Source organism: Daktulosphaira vitifoliae, unplaced genomic scaffold (genome assembly GCF_025091365.1).
Source record: "Daktulosphaira vitifoliae isolate Bord-2020 unplaced genomic scaffold, ASM2509136v1 Scaffold_3, whole genome shotgun sequence".
NCBI classification, from domain to species: Eukaryota; Metazoa; Arthropoda; class Insecta; order Hemiptera; family Phylloxeridae; genus Daktulosphaira; species Daktulosphaira vitifoliae.
Window position 1 is genome coordinate 37,089,573 of NW_026099574.1, and position 20,953 is coordinate 37,110,525.

Genomic DNA, 20,953 nt, shown 5'->3' on the forward strand with positions numbered 1-20,953 from the left:
TTAATTTTATTAAATAATTAGTTAATATACATTAATTAATAATATTATGGTCGGCTAGGGCTGGGTTCCAGCGTACACAGTGTGCGACGTCAACACTTTCTCTGGGGCCCCGGCGGCATGACAATCGTCACCCGAAGGGGACTCCCATAGGTAACGTCATTTTGACATCATCACTAATGGCACCCTCACGCTAACTTGGCTTACACCGTCGTATACGACGTCATTTTGACGTCATCGCCACTGGTTTGCCTTGGGTTGTCACACAATCAGTGTGACGTCACCAGCGCGGAGTGCATCTCAGCTGTGCACCCATTGTTCTCCGAGAACAATAGCCCATTGTTACGAAAACAATAGGTGACGTCATTGTCGGCACCTTTGAGGGCCAAAACGCATCATACCATTACTACTAGTGCAATAAATTAATTCGTCATATTTTTTTTTTAAATATTTAAATTTACACTTATTTAAAACAAGACTTAAAATTACATAGAATGTTTGCATTACGTCACTACATTCACATTTTATTGGAAAAGGTAGTATTGAGTTTTTTTTTTTAATTAAATATTTCTTAGGACCTACCTCTTACATTAACTGCGTGGTTAATCCAGAATTTAAGTAATAAATTTACTACTCAGAGTGATAAAATTGATGTTGAGAGCCCTTGAGTATTATTTTGTAAATGCGTAGACTCTACGCCGTAGAGTATAAAATACATGGTCGTTAGACTGTCAGCGGGCACAGAAATGTGCAGACCAAGGGATTTAGGGCAACGGTCAGTGATGGTTTAATATGCGTTAATTACACACTTGTGTTATTCCTATCATAATTCTACTTCATTCTAATTCATTCCATGTCATTCTATTCCATTATCCCCATTCATTTGTATTAATATTAAGAATTAATGTTGCGTTGCATTATTTATTGATCAGTCACATTTTATATTCTACATTTTATTGAACAGTGAGTGTTTTTTTATTAAGTTTTATTTCTTTGGTCAGTTCATTAAATAGGTCAATCCATTTTAATATTCCGTTGTCTGAAATATTGATAAGTTCCTGATCAGGAAATATTATGTCGAAAGCTAATGTGTCTAATTATAAATAAGTCTTATCCCCAAAAATGTCTTTTAATTTTTCCTCTATGTCTAAAATTACACACATAGACACAATTTTTTCCTCTCTCGAGGGAGATTATTGAATGATAAAATTTAATAACTAAATAATATTATATATTTCTATTTTGCACTAACCATGGGTCTTCTGGCTTATGGTTCCAGTTAATCATTGTACTGCAGTGATTGACGTATCACCTTATTGACGCGAAATTACAAGCACATGTAAATTTCGATACAACTAAAAGAGGAAAAAACATCGAGGGATCTTGTCAGTAAGAACATCGAGTTGGGCTCCGATATATGTCGTAAGTCGGTAATACCCCAACGTAGACACAAAAATAGTGCTTAATAATAACCAATATCTTAAATGACAAGTTCGACGTTTTTGCTCTTCTCAAGACCTCTCGTTGAATACACTGGTCACCCCCAATCCGTCCAATTAGTGAACTACTAAAGGTGTATAGTTAAGATCCGTCAGCAGGGTCTAGCTCAAAAGTAGCAGAATTAAGGTTGGCCTGGCAGCCATCAGCACAGCTACCGTTTCACTATATCTACTAAAGAACAGTTAAGCCCAAAAACTAGCCAGCATCCACACTAATTGTTAAAATTGACTAAAGGACCTGTAGTCAAACCATGACTTTTGTCGCACACACACACACTCACAAATTTAATAGCTCGATGGATATAAAGTGTCAGTTTTCGAATAGTTCTATTCTATTTACGAAACGCAAAAAACAGTAATTTTTAAATGTTCACATAACTTTTACGACAATCCCCTTTACTTTACATGTTTCACTTTCGCCTTATGACATAAATAATACAATTATTGATTCTTATAAATTTAATGTTTGACAATTTTTTAAATTTTTATTTTTTTGACTGTCTATAGACGTTTAAAAAGTATGTTAGAAATTGTCAATTAAAATAATTAATTGAAATAAAAATTTCAAATTTAAAAATTAAATTAATACAATTTTTTTAATTTTTAACCATTTCTATGACAATGAATTTTAAAGCAATTTGAACATAAATTTCTATATATATATATATATATCTACGTCATAAATATTTCTAAAAATATTTTACATTATAGAAACACATTTAGACAGTCATTAAATATTAAACAAATCACCAATTGCAGTTAAAATTATTATAAAAAAAATTATATCGTTCTTTTTCTATTCAATAAAGTAACAGTTATTTAAAAAAGAATTTTAAATTATTTTATTCATAGATATATAATATAATACATTTCGTCTCATAAAATTAAAAAAACATGTTTAAAAAAATTATTTTATATGAGTTTTTCTTATATTGGCAAGTAAGTCAAATTATAAATGTATATTGTGATTCTCAAAGTAGAAATTTTAAAAAATATCTTATTAACTCATTAAACCACATTCGTGTTCAAAATGGATGGGACTCAATTCAACAAACAGAAATTAAACTTGATCACTTCTCAATTAACACCATAAGCATCACAAGTGAAATTATCGATGAAAATAACTTTATACAAAAACTCTACTTCATAACTTGTCTCTTAAATTGTGAATTTACTAATATATTGCAAACTTTTAATGCAATGTTAGGCCTTATTTTAAATAAGTGTGAAGTGACTGTTTTAAACAATCAATGTGTGGAATTGAAATATTGCACAAAGCTTCTTTTTAATATTTACAATTGTTCAGTAAATATGTTTAAAAAAATGTTGAAAACAGCAAAATATCTCGATAAAATCGATCTACGAATTATAGACTCGCCTATTCTTAATATTAAAACTGTAGATTCTGAAATAAATTATTTTTACAAATATACATTAGAGTTAAGCAATGACTCAATATATAATATATCTAGTATTGATAGATGGGTCAGTACTTTTGAAAATATAAAAGATTTCAATAAAAAAGCTAAATTAGTGATATCAAATCTTTACAATATTAGAAAAGTGTGTGGGACAGAATATAAAAGTTCTATTTTATTCAATTTAATGAAGAAATATAATATTGATCAAAAGGAAAAACTGGTAGAGAATTCCTACGATTATATTAATAATATTCATAATGATCTTGAATTATATATTTTGGATAGAACTGAAAACTGTTACTCAAAACTAGGCTTTGAACAATTACACAGAACATATACGTTCAAGTAAGATTTATAGTTTAGTTGCCTAAATTTAAGAATTTAATTTTGTAAACATCATAATAGTCACTTATTTTTTTAAAGGTAAATTTTTTATGATAATAATTTTGAGCTATCATACATAACTTTTTTTTCTATACAGGTATATTTATTTCAAAAGTAAGAATTATAGCAATAATGAAGGTATTGATTTGTGTAATCATTTATTATCTTACGCTGGTTGGATGTCATGGAAACATATAGCTGTTGAAACTGAATTTACAAAAGGAATACCACTGTATTTTAAAGATATTTTACAAATAGTTGATATGAATAATTATAATTTCATGAGGTCGTATCTTGCACTTATTTTAAGATGTCGCTATATTGAAATACTTCGTAATTTTAATGTAATGTTGGAACATATAATTAATGCTTGTAAATATGAAAATAAAATTAATTGTGCGATTAAGCTTTATGAAACACTTATGTTATCCGATGATATGTTTAGAAAAATGTTATTTGCTCTCATTACTTTGAGACACTACACAATAGATAAACAATATATGCGTCAAGAATTATTAATAGAGAAACTGGTAGAGATTTTTATTGAATTTCTTAATGATGTTAGAAAAAAGTATTTTTCCACATTGTTATTTATTAATGGTGGACTTTATGAAGCTCAATCATTCCTTGAAGACCTAGCACAAGTTCATACTTCTGTTTTACTGAGAAAATTTTATGACGTAAATCAATACAACATGAAATATTGCAAAATTATAGAATATGAAATAGACATAATTACAACATTTGAACAATTGATTAAAACCAATACCTTAACAGAATATAGTATATTTCATCATTTTATGTGTGATTATTTGGAATCATTTTTTTTAAAGGTTGTGAAAAATGATTATGATTATTTAGGTTTCAATGATTTGTCTTTATATTTTGATTAATTATTTATAAAATATTTAATATTGATTTTTTATTCATGACTTTATAAAATATTGCAATTATGTTATTATAAAATAATTAATTTTTCTTATAAATAGTTGTAATACAACAAAAAGTTGTCGCTCTTCCTTTTTGTATATTTTATATTATGGTAATATTTTACTTTGGTTGAGCCGATTTTCGAACGTATAATCGCCGAGCATTATCAGTAATATTATGCTTGGAGGTCGGTGGATACCGGAAGACGAATATTCTCTATTTATAAAAATTGTAGGCTTAACAATATTTTAGCTTCGTTGGGAAGCTGAGAAGACATTAGTTTTATTATGTGTTGTATTTTATTTTATTTTTTCTAATTCTACTCAATCTGAGCTCTTACTTGATGAACAATACGTAGAGCACGATTCAACCTAGACTGTAGTGCAGCTAAACGAGTTATACACTACCCTTTTAGCTTCGATGCGAAGCTAAGAAGGTATTAATTTTACTATAATGTGTTTTTAGCTTCGATACGAATCTGAGAAGGTATTAATTTTACCATGATGTGTTTATTTTTTTATTTTTTTTTTTGTCTGTCACTACTTTTTCTCAGCTCTCACTGAACCGATTTCTTTTAACAATACGTCCAAAGATCACAAATTGTATCTAGTTGAAGACATTACNGGCTACCGTATTTAAAAATATGCTATATTTTTATTAAAATTCTGGGTTTTTTATTTTATTTTAAAATATCTTATTAGGGGAATAAACTGACTTTCATGAATATTATATAATTTCATTGACATAATATAAAGTTCATAAGACATATGAAATTATACTTATTAAAATTTTTTTACTTTTTTTAAGTCGAAAAAGTAATTTTTAAATTTGAGTTAGCTTAAATAGCTAATTTTATCATTCAACAAAAGAGAAACGAATAGTTGCCGAATGGGTAACACCTTGCTCTTTCACGCCTAGGGTACGAGTTTCAAATCCGTCTGTGACTACTGAAATTTTGCATTTTTTTTTTGAGTTAGAATAGAATTTGATATTTATCTCATTTAGATTCAATAATTTCAATAAATATAAAGGATCTTATCATTATAGTTTCCCCTCATGAGAAGAAATTGATATTCATGTTAATATTATTTTACTATGTGGTTCTTTTTGTGGCTACGATTTATTTTGCCAAACCTCACTAGACCTACTTTTTTCAACGATACGTCAAATGATTCATTTAAGTTTATGATATTTAAGTTAATGATTAGTTTAAGTTATTACTCTTAAAAATCAAAAAAATATTCCTTATTCAAATAAAAAGTAGCTTAACTAGATTTGTCCATACAAACAATTAAAATCATTAATTTTTAATATTCTTAAATTATTTATTGTCGAATTAAATTTGATATGATAAAAGTATTCAACTACAAAAGTAAATAATTTTACTTTATAATTTATTAATTTTTTAACTCTATTTCTGTGTGCTACTACCAGTCTATAATATGCCAAATTTTTTAGTAATATTTTGCTATATAAATCATAAATTTAAAAAAAAAATGATTTTTAGTTTCACCTGAAGTTAACGATGGAGTTTTACAATTATAATTATATTTTTGATAATATGCTCAATTGAGTAAATCTTTTTAACTACTTTGTTTAGATTGGTTTATTTAGTTAAAGTAAATTATTAAAACTAATTAAGTTCTGAATATTTCAATTGCAGAATCTTTTTAAACACCAAAAATTATTAGGATATGATTACTATTCTTTCTATTTCAGTTATTTATTACGAAAAAAATGCAAAAAAATATTGAGCTTTTCTGATAAATGTACTGTAAATAGTAATTATAAAATTTCCAGATTGCATATTAATCTTAAAAATTTCATTTTTTTCAATTTAATAATGTCAATTTCAAACTTGCAAGTTGAACTATAAGTTATGGTAACAAATTCATTTTTTAGCTTCGATGCGAAGCTGAGAAGGTATTTTTCATTAAAACTTTCACTTTAAAAGACAATAAAAAATAGGTTCAAAATGATTACCTTTAACATATTAAAAATCAAAATCAGTATTAATTTAATACAATTTTTTTTGTTCTTAATTATTTTTTTTTATATGTAAATACTTATTTTTTAATAATAAGTAATAATATTAAAACTTAGAAGTAATAGAAAAAGTCTAATTGCACATTTGAAAACATCACGAAAAGTTTATTTAGAAAAGTATATTTTTTTTCTGATGAAAGTTCCTTTTGTTTAGTGTATTTATTCATAAGTAACAAAATTTTTTTATTAAAAAGTATTGCATAAATTCCTTTAAATTTGTATACGCATTAAAAGTATATGAATATACAACTCCTTTTTATTTTTATAATATCNTTCCGGAAGGTCTGACACTTTTATATATATATTAAATTAAAGCTTATGTAATGTACTTTATTATGAAAAAAAAAATTTGACCTTTGGACTAGTCTTCACGGTGAAAATGACTACTAAATGATATTATTGTATGAAAATTTCGATTTTATTTTTTACATTTTTAACTTTAAAATGCTATAACTTATTAAAAAGTATATGGATCAACACAATTTTTTTATGAGAAATAATATTTTTTAATAATACCTTTTTCATTCAGGATATTAATAAGAAAATAGCAGATCATGTAGCTTTTGGAATAATCCACCAATTTTTTTAAATTAAACACTATCTAAAGATTTGCATTGAAGCGTTTTTTTTTATAGTCATTTTAATTACTGTCAGATATCATTATACTTGATCCAACTATGCCTCGTCACCACTGTGCCGCGACCCCCCTGTGCTGGTTTTTTTTTAACTAGTTTAAAAGAAAAAGTGCCAATATTTTCAGTTGATGAATGCGATGAACGGTTGCCGTGTCGTTACGCGATTGGAGTACGAGTTTCAAACTCATTCGATTTTTATATCATTTATTTTTAATAACTTCAATAATGATCAAAGATCTCATTAACATAGTCCTCCCTCGTCAGAAAAAATTTCTTATTCATATTAAAATATTATTATTATGTGGTTTCATTTTGAGGACGTCATTTATTTTCTCAGTTCTCACTTAGCCTATTTTAACGAAAAAAATGAAAAATGAAATAATTATTTCTTATAAATTTACTGTATAATTTACTTAATAGTAATTATAAAATTTACTGACTCCATATTAATCTTAACAATAACATTTTGTGAATGTTAATAATATCAATTTCAAACTTGAAGTTGAGCTTAAAGTTATGGTAACAAATTCAACTTTTATTTTCAATGTGAAGCTGAGAAGGTTTTACTATAATGTGTTTTTTTTTTTTTTGTCTGTTACCACTTTTTCCCAGCTCTCATCATTCCGATTTCTTTCAATGATACGTTAAAAGATCACAAATTGTATCTAGTCGAAGACATTACCCTCAAAAATTGAAAAAAATCCCTCATTTCCCGTAAATGAGTGAAACCTCCAAAAAAATTACAAATTAAAAAATCGCTAATTTTCGAAATTTTTTGAATTTTTTTTACTAAAAACTGCCATAGCTTTTTTAAAATGAAAATATCAATATAACCATTTCTTTTATAGATGTCTGATATCTTTATCTATCATTTGGTATAAATTTTTTGTAAATCTGACACTTAACCTGATCACAGGGGAGATTTAAAATCTTGAATTGAATCTAAAATGAACTTTTTCACAAAAAATTAACTTTTTCAACATAACTTTTGAAAATGTTTCGGAAGGTCTGACACTTTTATATATATCTTAAATTAAAGTTAATATAATGTACTTTATTATGAAAAAAAAAAATTTGACCTCTGGACTTGTCTTCGTGATGAAAATTACTACCGAATGCTATTTTCGTGTGAAAATTTTCGATTTTATATTTTACATTTTTAACTTTATTATGCTATAACTTTATGAATAATGTATGGATCAGTACAATTTTTTCAAGAATAGTATTTGTAAACATCTTTCATTCGACATACTTTTTTTTTAAATCAGACTATTTCCCTATATACGAGAGGGGTTCAAATCTAAAAAATTTATGTAGAAAGTACAACTTTTTCAACTTCAATTTTGAAAGTCTGACACTTTTATATACATCTTAAATTAAAGCTAATATAATATACTTTATTATAATAAAAAAAAATTTCGAACTTTATTTTGTCTTCATGGTAATAATGGCTACAAAATGCTATTTTTTTGTGAAAATTCTGGATTTTAGTTTTTACATTTTTAACATTATAATGCTATAACTTATTGAAAAGTATATGGATCAACATAATTTTTTTATGAGAAATAATATTTTTTAATAATCCATTTTTCATTCGACATACTTTATCTTAATCAGGATATTAATAAGGAACTAGCAGATCTTGTAGCTTTTGGAATAATCCACCAATTTTTTAAAATTAAATACTATCTAATTAAATACTATTTTCATCGAAGCGTTTTTTATGATAGTGATTTTAATCACTGTCAGATATCATTATACTTGATCCAACTATGGTACGTCACCACTGTGCCACGATCCCCCTATGCTGGGTTTTTTTTCACTCAAAACTGCCAAAACTTATTCAAAAATTAACAAATCAATATAATTATTTTATAGATGCGTAATGTCTTTACCTATCATTTAATATATTTTTTTTATAAATTTGGCCCTTTACTTGCCCACAGTAATGACAACTTTTTCAAAAAAAATTAACTTTTTCAACTTAATTTTTGAAAGTGTTCCGGAAATACTGACCCATTTATATATATATATCTTAAATTAAAGTTTATGTAATATACTTTATTATGGAAAAAAAAAATTCGGACTTTACTATGCTTTCACAATGAAAATGGCTACCTTATGCTATTTTGTCATTTTGAATCTCTCCCTTTGGACAGGTAAAGGATCAAATTTATTAAAAAATATACCAAATAATAAATAAAGATAGCATATATCCATAAAAAAAAATTACATTGATTTAGTCAATTTTTAAAAGTTATCAGGGGCATATTATTCACATATTTTTTTGCCTATAAGCATTTCAAAATTTGCCGACATTCATTACGTTACTGGGGGAGGGCAATTTTCTCTTTGCGCCTTAATACTATTAATTCCCCATAAAAAAAAAGTGTTTAAAAATAATTTTCATGCAAATCTTTGTTTATTTATACATTTTAAAATAAACATTACTTTTAATGTATTATTTTATTAACATGAGTAATACGTGGTTGAGAAAAAAATAAATGGTACAATAACACATATGTCATAATATATAATTAATAAATATAAAATTGATTTATGTCGACATTTAGGTTTCGAAAATGAGTCAACTAAATCTTCGCAATTCAGTTCGCTTAATATATAATTTTCTATATTCAGAAATGCGAAATTATTTAATATTGTATCATTCTGAGTGGATCTCAGATAGTTTTTACGCGTTTGAGGCACGAAAACGATCTTTCAGTAGTACAGTTAGACAGTAGTACACATACAAAAATTCTAAACGCTATATATTTGCATAGTGTAATTGGAGATAAACTAACATTGTCAATATCACAATTCAATAAATAAGATTGTAAATATATACATTCTGAAGCAAAAGTATTGCCTATATCATTTGGGTATATTTTTTGTAATTTCTCTGCTGATTGGAATACTTACAAAGTATTGAGAGATTGAATTTTTAGTAGTACTTCGAACATATCACAAAACGTGTTGTAAGACTGTTGTCTTTTCGTAAGTTCATTACTTAATTTATTAATAATGATATAAATTTTTGTATACGAAATTGATCCTCGTCATTTAACTCTGCATGTTGGTCGTTTTTTTCTTCAAAGTAATTTTTTCTTTTTTTGTCTAGTTATATCAACAATATACTTGGTAATATTTGACATTTTTTAGCGTTATATTCATATTCTTTAAAATCATTTTTTGTGCAAAATTAATAAGTGATTCATATATTTGATAAACTTTATCATTATTAATTTGAACACATTGCCATTGCTTATTTAATGCATTAATTCATTCTAATATAAAATTTCCATAAATGATGTTCCTAATTTTTGCATTTGAATATAAATACCATGTGATTCATTTCGTGTGATACACTTTTTAAGAGGATCGTCTTTGATACTAGCTAATACGTTAATAATATCATCCCATGAATTATATAATGCTCTACATGCATCTACGCGAGCTGACCACCTAGTTTTCGATAAATTTTTAATTGTGTTATCATTATGTATCACATTAAATTTCAAAATTGACCATCTTCGCGTCGATGCAGAAATAAAATTATATAACTGTTGTATAAATCCAAAGAAAAATGATTCTTGTGGGCAACCTTCTGCAACAGAAATGCCGACTAAATTTAAAGAATGTGCGCTGCATTGTACGTAATATACGAATGAATTTAATTCTTTAATTTGTGCCTGAACTCCACTATATTGACAGGACATATTACTAGCATTTTCGTAGCTTTACCCTTGACTATCAGAAATGTTAATATCATATGACTTTAAAGTGTTAATAATAGCATTGGTCAAATCTAAATCTTTATGTCCTAGATTTAATATAAAAAATAAACCCAGCACAGGGGGGTCGCGGCACAGTGGTGACGTGGCATAGTTGGATCAAGTATAATGATATCTGACAGTGATTAAAATCACTATCAAAAAAAAAACGCTTCGATGCAAATCTTTAGATAGTGTTTAATTTTAAAAAATTGGTGGATTATTCCAAAAGCTTCATAAACTGCTAGTTCCTTATTAATATCCTGATTAAGACAAAGTATGTCGAATAAAAACAAGATTATTAAAAAATAGTATTTCCCATAAAAAAATTATATTGATCAATACACTTTTCAATAAGTTATAGCATTATAATGTTAAAAATGTAAAAAATAAAATTGAGAATTTTCACACAATAATAGCATTTGGTAGCCATTTTCACCTTGAAGATAAAATAAAGTCCGAAATTTTTTTTTTCCATGATAAAGTATATTACATTAGCTTTAATTTAAGATATATATAAAAGTGTCAGACTTTCCGGAACACTTTCAAAATTTAAGTTGAAAAAGTCAATTTTTTGTGAAAAAGTTGTCATTTTGAATCCCCCCCTGTAGGCAGGTAAAAAGTCAGATTTATAAAAAAAATATACCAAATGATAGGTAAAGACATCATGCATCTACAAAAAAAAGAATTATATTGATCCATACATCTTTCGAGAAGTTATAGCATTATAAAGTTAAAAATATAAAAAAGAATTTTTTTACAAAAATCGTATTTTTTTTATTAAGTTTAATGTCTGTTTTCACCATGAAGATAAAATAAAGTCCGAAATTTTTTTTTACCATTATAAAGTATATTACATTAGCTTTAATTTAAGATATATATAAAAGTGTCAGACCTTCCGGAACACTTTCAAAAGTTACGTTGAAAAAGTTCTACTTTCTATATGCATTTTTATGTTTTGAATCCCCCCTGTATTTAGGGAAATGGTCCGATTTAAAAAAACAGTATGTCGAATGAAAGATCTATATAAATACTACTTCTCATAAAAAAATTGTAATGATTCATACATTTTTCAAAAAGTTATAGCATAATAAAGTTAAAAATGGAAAATACAAAATCGAAAATTTTCACACAAAAATAGCATTCGGTAGCCATTTTCACCATGAAGATAAGATAAAGTCCGAAATTTTTTTTTTTCATGATAAAGCATATTACATTAGCTTTAATTTAAGATATATATAAAAGTGTCAGACCTTCCGGAACATTTTCAAAATTTAAGTTAAAAAAATTAATTTTTTGTGAAAAAGTTGTCATTTTAAATCCCCCCTTGTGGGCAGGTTAAGGGTTAAATTTATGAAAAAAATATACAAAATGAAAGGTAATGATATTATGCATCTATATAAAAAAGAACTATATTGATATGTTGATTTTTGAAAAAGTTATGGCACTTTTAAGTAAAAAAAATTGAAAAAATTTCGAAAATTAGCGATTTTTAAATTTGTAATTTTTNGTTGTCATTTTGAATCCCCCCCTGTAGGCAGGTAATAAGTCAGATTTATAAAAAAAATATACCAAATGATAGGTAAAGACATCATGCATCTACAAAAAAAAGAATTATATTGATCCATACATCTTTCGAGAAGTTATAGCATTATAAAGTTAAAAATATAAAAAAGAATTTTTTTACAAAAATCGTATTTTTTTTATTAAGTTTAATGTCTGTTTTCACCATGAAGATAAAATAAAGTCCGAAATTTTTTTTTACCATTATAAAGTATATTACATTAGCTTTAATTTAAGATATATATAAAAGTGTCAGACCTTCCGGAACACTTTCAAAAGTTACGTTGAAAAAGTTCTACTTTCTATATGCATTTTTATGTTTTGAATCCCCCCTGTATTTAGGGAAATGGTCCGATTTAAAAAAACAGTATGTCGAATGAAAGATCTATATNTTTTTTTTTTTTTTTTGTGTCTGTTACCACTTTTTCTCAGCTCTCACTGGACCGATTTCTTTCAAAAATATATCAAAAGATCACAAATCGTATCTAGTTAAAGACATTAACCTTAAAAATTGAAACGAATTCCTTTTTTCCCGGCAAATATGGGTAACATCCAAAAAAAATTACAAATTTAAAAATTGGTAAATTTTGTCTTTTTTTCACTTTTTTTCTTAAAACTTCCATAACTTTTTCAAAAATAAACACATCAATATAATTTTTTTTTTATACTAAAAGCTTAGATATTTCCCTTTCATTTGGTATCATTTTTTTGAAAATCTAAAACTTACCCTGCTCATTGGGGGGGATTTAAAATAGCAACTTTTTTTATTTTTGAAAATGTTCCGGAAATACTGGGTCCTTTAGACATATATTAAAATAAAGCTTATTTTATGTACTATAAAATAGTACTATAAAATAATAATACTATAAAATAAAAAAAAAAATTAGTCCCGAAGACCAATCTTCTATGCGCAAATGGCTACCGTATTCAAAAATATGCTATTTTAACAAATTTTTTTTTTTTTAATTAAACACTATCTACAGATTTGCATCGAAGCGTTTTTTATGATAGTGATTTTAATCACTGTCAGATATCATCTATACTGGACCCAACTATGCCACGACCCCACTGTGCCACCATCCCACTGTGCTAAAGGTTTTTTTTATTATTATTTTTAATATTATTTATTAACTTTTTTATCAACAATGAAATAAACTCGTCACATATAACTTGAAATAAATACGATGAAGATCCACTACCTTTATTTTCAAAATGATCTATATGATCAGCTAAAAACAGATCAAATTTTGCAACTAGTTTTATCAATTTTTTTCAATTTAAACAACTCTACAGAGACAACGATAAGAATGGTACTATACAAGTAATAAACTAGTATTTTATTTTTAGTAACTTTTGCTATTGTTACCAGGAAATTGAAAATAGATTTAATTTTGCTTATAGCTATTAATATACTTATCATAAATAAACAATATGCGAAAAAAATTACGCTAATTATTATGAGGTCAATATGCCATATTAACAAAAATAAATATAATTAAAAAAAACTAAAAAACACGTTTTAAAAGCACATTGAACTAAAAAATTAAAAATAAGCTGTTATGGAGAGCGGTGTATTAAAATTTAATATCAGAACGCTCTATATTTCTAATTATTTATTGTACTTTAATTTTAATAATATTTAATATCCAAACAATAAACAAAAAAAAACTTGACATAAATTACTATTTAAAAACACTTATTCATTCTGACATAATAAATAACTAAAATAAACTAGGATCGTGTCGCCTTAGTTAGGCAGTGGAACGTACACTGACGGGCATACCAAAAAGGCCGGCCGGCTGTTATTGGATAACAAAAAAAAAGATTATGATATATATACATAAATTGTCAACATAAGCTTAAAACAATAATGAACGAAAAAAACTAGTATTATTGTGATAAAAACGTTGGGCACTCAATATAAGAAAAATATGACACAAAACAGCTACGCTTTTATCACAGTAATACTAGTATTTTTCGTTCATTATTGTTTTAAGCTTTTTTTAAAATTATTTTTAACTTTTTAGTTCAATGTGCTTTAAATGCGTGTTTTTTTAGTTTTTTTTAACTATATTTATTTTTTACTTTTTAGTTTCATGTTATGATAGTAGTTACTATCAATATTATGGTTGTAACAGGTAACGGGAAATCAGGGTTAAATTCCGGAGAGAGAGTCTAAGAAACGGCTAATACATCCAAGGAAAGCAGCAGGCGTGCAAATTACCCACTCCCGGAGCGTGGAGGTAGTGACGAAAAATGACGATACGGGAATCATCCTTTGTAATCGTAATGAATAACTTTATATCTCTTAATGAGAATAAAGCGTGTTAAAATATAAATTTTAATAGTAATTAGAATATATATGTATATACATGTGATACGATCACATTTGCATGTGCCCATATCTCTGTCTCCCATAACATCGTTGTACCGTTTAATAGACATATATATATATAATTAACACAGTGACATACAGCAATACTAACAGGAGGGCGGACTGCACACATAAACACTTTTTGCAATTCACGGCCAATGTGCCATAATAAGATATCCCTATCGACAGTTGACATTTTACCATCTTCGCGATCACTACTTTTGCCTGATAATTAACTTAACTTCGCTACCCCGTATATTATAGTGTGTGTGTGTGTCGCCGTCAGCTCCCTGTTGGATTAATCATCTCTAGGTGTCCAGCAGGTTGTATTATCCATTTAATATTTCAATTGTTTAATAAATATTTATTTATATCGTTGTTAACCTAAAGTGTTATATATATATATATATTGTAGTGCGACCCTTGGTAGTTCCTCTAAGGGAATATAAATTAAATAGGAAACTTCAGTACCTAAGGTAGATATAGCCTAGCCAGCTATCCCCCGTTGGTCCCTTAGAATACTGTCGACGGGCATTTAGGTTAAACCCCTAAATAGTGATGTAACAATTGGTGGAGGCGCCTATCTCTCTGTTAAACTTTCAGTGAGGGATCCCCCCCTAAGTGTACTACAATTTTTATATACCACTTTTCACGGTTAATTTATAAATTAAATATTTTTTATTTATTATTGGCTCACTTTATTATAATAGTAACAATTGTATAGTTAGGTATAACTATAAATTAAGTCTTTGAGTTACATAATCTTTTATATACGTTTATATGCCTCTCTATAGTTATTATTTAAAACGCACCTTTAATAATCAAACTTGTAGAATTACCGAAAGAGTTTGGAATCTATTAGGTTTTGATAGTAATATTTTGGAACTAACACCAGATCAGGTTATTAGTTCATTTGGAAAGAAAAGGGGTATTTCTGTTTCTAAGGCTTTTGATCATACCGCTTTTATAAAATTTCCAGTAGGAGCAACTTTAATTTACGAAAGCACTATATTCGAAGTTTATAAACGAGAAAGTAAACGGCTCTATTTACCGAAACAGTTTCAACAAATCTCCCTTTTAGAAAAAATTGAAATTTTAAAAAAAGATACGAAAGGTTATTATTTTTGTTATTGTACAAAAGGGGAATTACTTAATATTTTGTCATTTTTAAACGCAGAACAGCCGATTAATAGTCACACTAAAGATTTGATAAATAAATTACGTTCTGTTTTCAAACAACCACCCCTCTCAGAAAAATACGAATCTGATTCGGACTCCGAAGCAGAAAAACTTGATAAAATTCCAAGTACTCTGCCGGTTCCACTAAGCACAAAAAGCGCTTCTTCGAGTGAATCGAACACCCCTACCGATCTCGACAAAACCGTTGTCAAATTTCCTTTAGCTAAACCATCAGAAATTTCACGCGAGGTCACCGTAGAACCTAAACCTATTTCTGCGCAATCAAAACTTTTAGAAAATAAACCAGTTAAATTAATAACTACTATGGCTAGCTCAATTTTACCACAACAGTTCTCGGGTAAATTATCGGAGGATATTATTAGATTTTTTTCAAATTTCGAACGAGTTGCGAAAGCTAACGGTTGGGATGATAATATGAAACTCGTTATGTTACCACTTTCCCTTAAAGGCCAGGCACAGACAGTGTTTGAAAATAAAGAGGCAGAAGTGGATGTTCCTACTTGGCAGGCAATGAAAAATGTACTAATTAGATATTATAATTCAGAAGCCCAGAGAAGAATGAGACTTAAGAAATTAAGAGAGAGAAAAAAAGAGGACCATGAAAGCATTTTAGATTACTTTTCTAATGTTAAAGCCGAATGCAGGAGAGCAAATGAGGATATGTCAGAAAGTGAAATAATAGACACAATTTTAAACGGTTTGCCCGACCAATATTTCGAAAGAGTAGGTTGGGTTGACGTTAGTTCATTATCGGTATTAGAGGAAAACATTATAAAAATAGCGAGCTTAGGCATAGACAAGAAAATAGACGATAATAAAAAAATACAACAACAGCTTGACATTTTGACAGAAACCCTTCAGAAGAATCTAAGTATGAATTCGAGTAAAAATAAGTACCATGGGAATAATAATAGGAATAATAGCAGGAATTTTAATAATAATAATAGGAACCTTAATTATAACAGTAGAAATTTCGATAATAATTCTAATAATTTTGGTAACAACAATGGTAATCATTTTAACAATAACACTAGATATAATAATAAATATCAAAATTACAATAATTTAAATCGAAATACAGACGGTCATTTTTACAATTCTAATAATAATAATAATAATGGTAACTACAGAAACAATAACAATTTTAATAATAATAATTCTTATAATAATAACAGATTTTCTAATAATACGGGTCAAAATTATAACAATAATAATGGTGGGCGAAATCAGGGCGCAGGAGGTCCGTCTACTAATAAGTTGTCCCCGAATCAGCGGCGCCCGCAGCAAACTCAAAAAAACGAATAAGTCAAAATTCGATGGTTAGGGCGAATTTTGACACTCTTTCGCGACCTAGCCAAAAAGTTCAATCACCAGCTCCCATTACGAAAGCAACATTAGCGCAAAATAATTTAAATATCACAGGTGTCTCTAATTGTTTTAACATTTTTTCAAATTGCGCATCGGTCCCTCAACCTATAATAATTGGGAAATTAAATAGTATTGAGTCAAAGTTTCTTATTGATACGGGGGCATCGATTAGCATAATAAGTAGCGCTACACTTCCCATGAATCATGATATTATTCCAGCCCAAAACGCATCCCTTACTACAGCAAATGGGTCCCCTTTAGATTTATTAGGTACAACCTCAATTGAAGTAAATTTCTGTGAGCATAGTTTTATTATTGAATGCGCTGTCGTTAAAAACTTAAATGGGTATAATCTTTTAGGTAATAGTTTTCTACACAAATATAAGGCTAATATTGATATGTATGATTCGAAAATTATTTTATTTGACGGACCACATAGGATGACCGTACTCTTCGAAAAATTCAGTTCTAGCAATGTCGCAAATCATATTCTTTCACACAAAGANTTCGAAAAATTCAGTTCTAGCAATGTCGCAAATCATATTATTTCACACAAAGAATCTACCAATGTTTCCATTGAGTCCACAGCGGCGAATATGCAGGTTTTAAAAAATATCCCACAAGACGGCTTTTGCGGCGTAAATACATTAGTAGAGGTGTTGAAAAATAAAAATATTAATGTTAATTTTCATGATATTCAAGTATTACTAGGCGTAGATTCTGCAAGTCAGCCTGTCTGGCTTGAGGCAGAAGATCTAGCAGCCGTCGCGTCATATTACAATAAAAATTTAATTGTACTTTCCCAAGATAACAATTGTTCGGACGTAAATGTTATCGCATTCACAGAATTCGATCGAGATAACGTGTTTGTTTTATTTTCCCACTGTCATTGGTCTCCATTAGAATACGTAAAAAATCCTAGTGTTAATTTTAATATTAAAACAATTGTGCATATTAATGACAATATTTCAGTCGCCGACAGGCGTAAAATTCTAAACTCCAGACAAAAAAATTATGATTTTACCGAACACTTCAAACAAAATGATGCGTCAACACCAGACGTACACTTCGAATCTCAGGTTAACGAAACATGTTTCGCGGAAAAAGAAACAACATCTTCTCTAGCAGACGTTTCACAAAAGGTAGAATTCGATATTAACCCGTCTTTATCTCACGATAAAAAACAAAAACTTGAAACATTGTTGAATAATTATAATGAAATTTTTTCAAAGACTAAATTCGACTTGGGCGAGGTAAAATTACCAGATATTGAATTAAAATTAAATCGCGATCAAATAATAAATTTACCGAATTTCAAGTTAAGCGTTAAAGAACGGGCCGAGGTAGAAAAACAAACTAACGAGTTATTAAAGGCCGGCATAATAGAACCGTCAAATAGTCCTTATAGTAATCCGGTATTTTTAGTAGGTAAAAACCTCCCACAGGGTGACAAAAAAGGGGCCACTCCTAAGGAGTATCACATGGTTTTAGATTATAGAAAATTAAATTCGATTTTATTAAAAGAAAGTTTTTCCATGCCGATAATTCAAAATATATATGACTGCTTAGCTGGTAACCACTATTTTTCATTATTAGACGAGTCCAGTGGTTTTTATCAATTCAAACTATCAAAAAATTCTCGACGATATACAGCTTTTTCTACTGATACGGGACATTTTCAATTCAAAAGACTTCCAATGGGACTTAATAATGCTCCAGCAATATATCAGGCCGCTATGTGCAAAATTATGGGAGGTCTTACTTATAAAAATAATATTTGCTACTTAGATGATTGCACAGTTTTTGGAAAATCTTTCGATCAATATTTATATTCGTTAGACATAACATTACAAAGATTTAGACAGTATAATCTAAAATTGAAGCCATCAAAATGTAAATTCGGATACGAGGAAATACAAGTACTCGGTAATATCATAAATTCGAAAGGCATTAGGCCAACCGATGAGGGCATTGAATCGGTAAAAAAATTCCCTTCCCCTAACACTATTAAACAACTTCGTAGTTTTTTAGGACTTGCCAATTATTTCAGAAAATTTATTCCTAACTTTAGTAAACTGGCAAAACCTCTTACAGATCTCACTAAGGGTAAATTTAAAACAAAAAATGAAAAAATTAAATGGTTAACTGAACATGAAACAGCATTTAAAGAGCTAAAATCTAAACTTACGATACCTCCACTCCTCGCACATTTTAACGTAAATTTGGAAACTATACTAGTAACAGATGCTAGTAAATTAGGTCTAGGTTTTATACTTCAACAACGTGACGATAACAACGAAATTCATCCAATTTCTTACGCGTCTAAAAAGTTAACGCCCGCCGAGTCCAATTATTCCGCAATGGAACTCGAGGTTTTAGCTATTCATNTGCAATGGAACTCGAGGTATTAGCTATTCATTTCGCATTTACCCACTATAGGCAATATGTTCACGGTAGGAAAATTGAGGTTTGGACTGATCATAAAAACTTGACAAGTTTTATAAATATAAAAACTGAATCTAACGTTGTAAACAGGATACGAACGAAATTAATGGGCTATGATTTTGAAGTAAAATATAAAAAAGGTATTTTTAATAGGGCCGCGGATCATCTATCGCGTTATCCCAGTTCAAGTGAACTAATTAATATTTTAAATTCGAATATTAAAAATGATATTTTTAAAATAAATCTTGTTCAACCTATTAATATTGCTGTAGAACAAGCAAACGATGCGTACTTGCATAACATTATAGNACGCTGTAGAACAAGCAAACAATGCGTACTTGCATAACATTATAGGAGCTATTAAAAACCCTATCTCATCAAATTCGTTTTATTTAAATAAGGCCGACAATTATGAAATAAAAGATAATGATATATTGTATTACAAAACGAAAATTAGACAAATCCCTGTATACGCACTTGCTTTACCTTCAAAATTTATTAAACAGGTAATAATTGATAATCATGATAGTTTATTAAGCGGGCATATCAGTTTTTCAAAAACACTAAACAAAATTAGGAGTAAATATTACNCTGTATACGCACTTGCTTTACCTTTAAAATTTATTAAACAGGTAATAATTGATAATCATGATAGTTTATTTAACGAGCATATCAGTTTTTAAAAAACACTAAACAAAATTAAGAGTAAATATTATTGGCCAAAAATGAGAAAAGATATAAAGGCATATGTTCTGTCCTGTGAAAGGTGTCAAAAGAGGAAACCATATAAACAAAGTAAGCCACCGAAAGTAGGGAGATACGATTTAGACAAGTGTGAGATAATAATTGATTATATTGGGCCCCTTCCATAATCGAAATCTTATAAGTATATTTTAGTAGCTACTGATCGTTTATCAAAATTTTGCGTAGCTCAACCATTTACAAATGCCAATGCGCGTAGTACCAACAAATTTCTTTTAGACTTATTCTTAAGATTTGGTCCAGCTAGGATAATTAGGTCAGATAATGGANTCCAGCTAGGATAATTAGGTCAGACAATGTAACTCATTTTACGTAAAAGACAGTTTTAGACCTAATGGACGCTTTTGGGGTAGACAAAAAATTCGGAATTCCGTACAAGCCTACTTCACAAGGTCAGGTGGAGAGGCAAAATCAAACAGTTATAGACATNGAGAGGCACAATCAAACAGTTGTAGACATGATATCACATTACGTCCAGGATAACAATAAGTGGGTAGATTATTTACCGTACGTTGTATACGCCTATAATACTTCAATACATTCGGTTACAAATTAT

General features: G+C 28.2%; 1 protein-coding gene across 3 annotated transcripts in view; it reads left to right on the forward strand.

Moving 5' to 3' along the window:
- Positions 1–20,953, forward strand: part of LOC126901517 (uncharacterized) — a 42,472-nt gene that overhangs the window by 1,197 nt on the left and 20,322 nt on the right. The window contains exons 1-2 of one of the 3 annotated variants that reach the window (XM_050678001.1): positions 2,315–3,262; positions 3,399–4,226. The exons of 1 other annotated variant lie outside the window; for it this stretch is intronic. In XM_050678001.1, the coding sequence (XP_050533958.1) occupies positions 2,391–3,262; positions 3,399–4,194 (1,668 nt within the window). In that variant the 5' untranslated portion in view covers positions 2,315–2,390 and the 3' untranslated portion in view covers positions 4,195–4,226. Of the gene's footprint in view, positions 1–2,314; positions 3,263–3,398; positions 4,227–20,953 lie in introns of those variants that run through there. One more of the 3 variants, XM_050678002.1, reaches the window with a different exon arrangement.